Raw genomic sequence first — 4,777 nt, 5'->3', positions numbered from 1 at the left:
TTATTATTTTATCTCCTCTGTTATCATGTTATCTCCTCTGTTTTCACATTATCTCCTCTGTTTTTATTTTATCTCCTCTGTTATCACGTTATCTCCTCTGGTATTATTTTATCTCCTGTGTTACCATGTTATCTTCTTTGTTTTCATTTTATCTCCTCTGTTGTTATTTTATCTCCTGTGGTTTTTACCTTCCATGTTATCATGCGATCTCCTGTGTTATCATTGTGACTTTAAATCATTTCGACCTGGACTTGTTTTCAGGTCTGCAGTTTTTCTGCCGACTGTGCGACCAAAGGTCTTCACGCCCATCACCCCAGAGATTGTCTGTACCACCTGAGAGACTGGAGCGTGTCACGCCTACACTTGCTGCTACAGGTGAGACCACATGCCTGCAGAGCTCAAGTGTGTTGAGGTGGACTGATGAGGACTCTGGTGTGTTGAGGTGGACTGATCAGGACTCTGGTGTGTTGAGGTGGAATGATGAGGACTCTGGTGTGTTCAGGTGGAATGATGAGGACTCTGGTGTGTTCAGGTGGACTGATGAGGACTCAGGTGTATTCTGGTGGACTTATGAGGACTTTGGTGTGTTCAGGCAGACTGATGCAGCCTCTCTGTCTCAGTTTTACAGAGTGTCTCCATCCTGGTTGGATGCAGCCAATGGCGGCTCGGCAGGCGGCGGTCGGACAGGTGAGGCAGGTCTCTCAGTGTGCTCACCTGGTGGCGTGTTACCTGTCCTGCTCTGATGAGCTGCGTGTTTCAGGTGTGTGTTTGGTTCTGGAGCTGAGAGAGGACGGCGGCCGGCGGGAGGAGCCCTGTGGACGAGCAGCTGAGCACCAAGGACTCTGCCAGTAAGACCAGTCCTCCCAGTCCCAGCCTCCCACTGTGTCTCACTCACAGGTGTTCAGTGTCCGCCATCTGTCCCGCAGGATGCACTACAAGGAACGTCTGGTGGAGCTGATCAACCGTTGCCGTGCCGACCCAGTGGTCCTCTTCAGCCCTGCCGAGATGAAGGCGGAGCTTCAGCGCTGGAATGTGGCCACGCCCACCAGGAAACCAGAAGAACAGGAGCCGCTGTACATCCACCGCCTCCGCCTGGTCAGTGACATCATCACCTGTCAATAATGATAATGATAACAATAATAATAATAATAATAATAAACAGCCTTTGAATAGTTGTGTTAATGTTTGCAGTAACATCTGCGTCATGTTGGACTTTAAATGCTGCTTTAGGATTTATTTTACTGCCAGTCTATAAACCCATGAACCCATTCATCACAGCCAGAAACTGTAAAAAATAAAATAATAATCAGAAATATGGCCCCGTGAACACATCATGTGTTATTCTACAGGTTTTGGAATCAAAATTCCACGACTTTTTAAAAACTTTCAGGGTAAATTGAGTTTTTCAAAACTTTTCCAGGCCTGAAAACTGCTATGAGTGAATTCTGTAATTTTACCAGGTTTTTTTCTGGCTGTACATACCCTGTAAATATAATTGATAATTATCACAATTATATAATCCAAATTACATCCACTTTATAGAATTATTATTTCTCTTTTCTTTCTATCTTTTTAACAAATTTTCAGGTAATTTCTCAAATTAATTTCTTACCATGTTTCTCATTTCCTTTTTCTTTTGTTGAAAGAAATCAGACAATTTTTGCAGGTTTCGAAGGGTTAATCACAAATTGACTGTTCACCTCAGATGTGGAAATAATTTGTGAAGAATGAATGACCGGAGTTATGATGGTGTGTAACGTGTGAATCTGAACTTTTTGAAGGAATAAAAGCTTCTATGATTTATAAAGATGAATCAGAAACACGTGAAAACGTCCTGCATGTGTTCAAAGAAACCGCAGAAAACCATCAATGCCCACTTGACATCAGCCAATCACAGCGCAGCATCGTGTCTCTGTCTCCTCAGACTCTGACCAACAGCATTCCTCTCCGGAGACGGCCACGACCTTTAACCTCTGACCTCTGCTCTAACTCCTGGAGCTCTGCCTCCTCACCTGCTGACCAGTGACTGACTCACCTGTGGCAAACGTGCCGGCATAGTAATCATTAACGTTAATGTCAGTGGGATGAGTTCTGACCACGCCCCCTTCGGTGATGTCACCTGTCTCTATCTCAGTGACGTTATCATGGACAACAGCCGGTGGCCTCTGATTGGCTCAGTGGACCAAAGACGGACTGAATGTTAACGAGCTATATGTTAATAAACTGAGTATAAACGAGCTGAATATTAATAAGCTGAATGTTAAGGAGCTGAGTGTTAACGAAGTTAGTGTTAACGAGCGGAGGGATAAAGAGCTTAATGTTAACGAGCTGAGTGTTAACTAGTTGAGTGTTAACAAGCTTAATGTTGACGAGCTGAGTGTTAATGAGCACAGAGGGTTAGTGTTAATTAGCTGTCGAGATGAATGTTAATAAGCTGACTGGCAGGGCGATGTGGCCTAAAAATAAAATCTTTTTTCACACTAAACCCGATTTTTTATTTTTTTTTGTCTTTAAAAAAAATACAAATGACAAAGAAATCGCTCAGAACGTTTTTTGCTTTTATTTTAGCAATAAAAATTAAAGTAAACTAAATTTCCCTCTTTGGGTTAAAGTGAAAGTTGCACACTTGTCTTTAAAAGTGCACCATAGTTTCAGGGGAGTTGTTTAAATTTGCACTGAAGGCTGCAGTAATTTCACAAAACATATTTACATGAATTCATGTGGATCATATCTTTAGCGGTATGCAGCGTGACTGTATCAGGAACAGCTGTCAGAGTTTCTACATCAGCTGCACTCGTCGATCAGTGACACTGAGAGATCAGCAGCCACCAGCACTCCCAGTGAGAGACCGGCTCAAATCAAAGCAGGGCAGGTGGGCACCAGACCCCCAAATCACTAAATCCGCCCGTGGTGACTGAGAGGACTGTCACTGCTGCTCTCAGTCTGCTCTGACGGATCCGTCGATCAGCTGTGATCAGCCGGCTGTGTTGTTTGCTTTTATTAAGCCTACATTTAGTCAGTTAAAATTAATCTCTCTGGCTCAGTTACTTCAGACAGGAATGTGCGGCCAGAGCTGCACAAACGCTGCAAACGCATACACGGTCCTGTTATACGGGACAACGGGGAAATGCTTCCACTGATGTCGGCTGATTTTTAGCGGCTGTTTTTGATCTGTGAATGAGACACTCGGCTACCGTCTCTGTTTGAGATGTTGAAAATCGGTTGCGCTGTTGCTTTCAGTTAAAAGAGCCTGTAAAGGGACTGTTGTTTGTTCCAGATCTGACACCGCAAAAGCCAAACCAGTTCCCAATTTATGACCAGACTGCCATTTTTGGGAACGTACAGCAGAGGAGAAAATTGAGATTTGTATTTTTAAAAATCGTCCCAAACCACAAAGTAAGTATCCATACGAAGTAATGGATGAAATCGATTTATCACCCAGCCCTAACTGAGCATTTTAAGAAGAGCATGTCACACACACACACTAAAGTTAGCGTGTTGGCGTGTGTTAGCATATGTTAGCATGTGTTAACTTATAGGTTGAGATGTTAAGGTGTGCTCGTTATCTCGCAGGTTCAGTAGCACCGATGATGAGCACGTGTGATTATTCCTCCGTGAAACAGTATAATGAAGTCGGTTTTCCTTCCCCAGTGATGACAGTGCCATAAATGTGTTAGCACATTAGCATATTTTAGCATATGTTAGCATATTTTAGCTTGTTAGCACATTAGCATATTTTAGCATAGTTAGCATATATTAGCTTGTTAGCACATTAGCATATTTTAGCATGTGTTAGCATATATTAGCTTGTTAGCCTATGTTAGCTTATTAGCACATTAGCGTGTGTTAGCAGATTAGCGTGTATTAGAATATGTTGGCATGTTAGCGTGTTAGCATTTGTTAGCAGTGTTTCTGCGGGCAGATGAGTTTGTAATGATGAACTTGTCTGAAAGTTTATTGTTCTTTAGTGATTCTGCACATAAACGATTTAATAAATGAATCATCATCATTACAGGTCACAGTGACTCGTCCTCAGGAAACACTCGTCGTCCTTAGGTAACAAACTTTCCATTAAAACTGTGATGGTTTTCAAGGTCAAGTTTTTTGGAATTTTTTAACTTAGTATACAATGATGTGTCTCTACAAGCTTTAATATGCGACTTTCAGCCATTTTTGGGACATGTCCAAATTTGACGTCTTTCTTTCATACTTTACAGTGGAGTTTTCATCCAGTTTTTAGACATGCTAAATTATGTCATTTTTGGCCTTTTTTTCGACATTGTATGCAATAACGCGACTCTACAAGTTATATTATGTCGTTTTCAGCCATTTTTTTTTTACGTTTTTCGCCATACTTGTCTGATGTCGGTTTGGTGAAACAGTGTTGTGATGTTGTCTGCAGCTGGAGACAGAAGAGAAAACAGAAGCTGCAGTGTTTTCTGTGGTACTTTTATTCAAGTTTGACTATCTGCCTACATTTTTGTGATTGTCAACAAGGTATCTATCTATCTGGACACATATGTGAATAAATGAAAATTGATTTTCAGACGTGAAAACAAAAACAAACAAAAAGAGAGTAGGAAGAAGTTTATTATTTAATCCTACCCCTTCTTCGTAACTCAGTCACTTCATTTTCAATAAATATATATACACATGCATATACCCATATGCGCCATATACATACATACACACACACACACACACCACACATTGAATGAAATAGTTAAGCGATTCTTCAAGTCTGACTGCATCAAACGATCAAACATCACTCAAAAAT

The 4,777-nt window shown here is 41.4% G+C and overlaps 1 protein-coding gene across 2 annotated transcripts; it reads left to right on the top strand.

The window, feature by feature from the left end:
• Nucleotides 1-38: 38 nt before the first annotated feature.
• Nucleotides 39-2,485, top strand: LOC121940579 (E3 ubiquitin-protein ligase RNF31-like). 2 transcript variants are annotated; one of them, XR_006105653.1, is made up of 5 exons: nucleotides 39-375; nucleotides 621-687; nucleotides 761-848; nucleotides 927-1,095; nucleotides 1,925-2,485. XR_006105653.1 is itself a non-coding variant. In XM_042483313.1 (4 exons), exons 2-4 carry the CDS (start codon nucleotides 649-651, stop codon nucleotides 2,024-2,026), a joined length of 471 nt encoding a protein of 156 aa, XP_042339247.1. In that variant the 5' UTR covers nucleotides 86-375; nucleotides 621-648; the 3' UTR covers nucleotides 2,027-2,485. The 2 variants fall into 2 exon arrangements, 1 of the variants encoding a protein (XP_042339247.1); XM_042483313.1 differs by having other exon boundaries at nucleotides 86-375; nucleotides 621-848.
• Nucleotides 2,486-4,777: the final 2,292 nt, after the last annotated feature.

Source organism: Plectropomus leopardus, unplaced genomic scaffold (assembly GCF_008729295.1).
Source record: "Plectropomus leopardus isolate mb unplaced genomic scaffold, YSFRI_Pleo_2.0 unplaced_scaffold9030, whole genome shotgun sequence".
In the NCBI taxonomy this organism is placed as follows: Eukaryota; Metazoa; Chordata; class Actinopteri; order Perciformes; family Serranidae; genus Plectropomus; species Plectropomus leopardus.
This window is presented reverse-complemented; position numbering and strand designations above follow the sequence as displayed.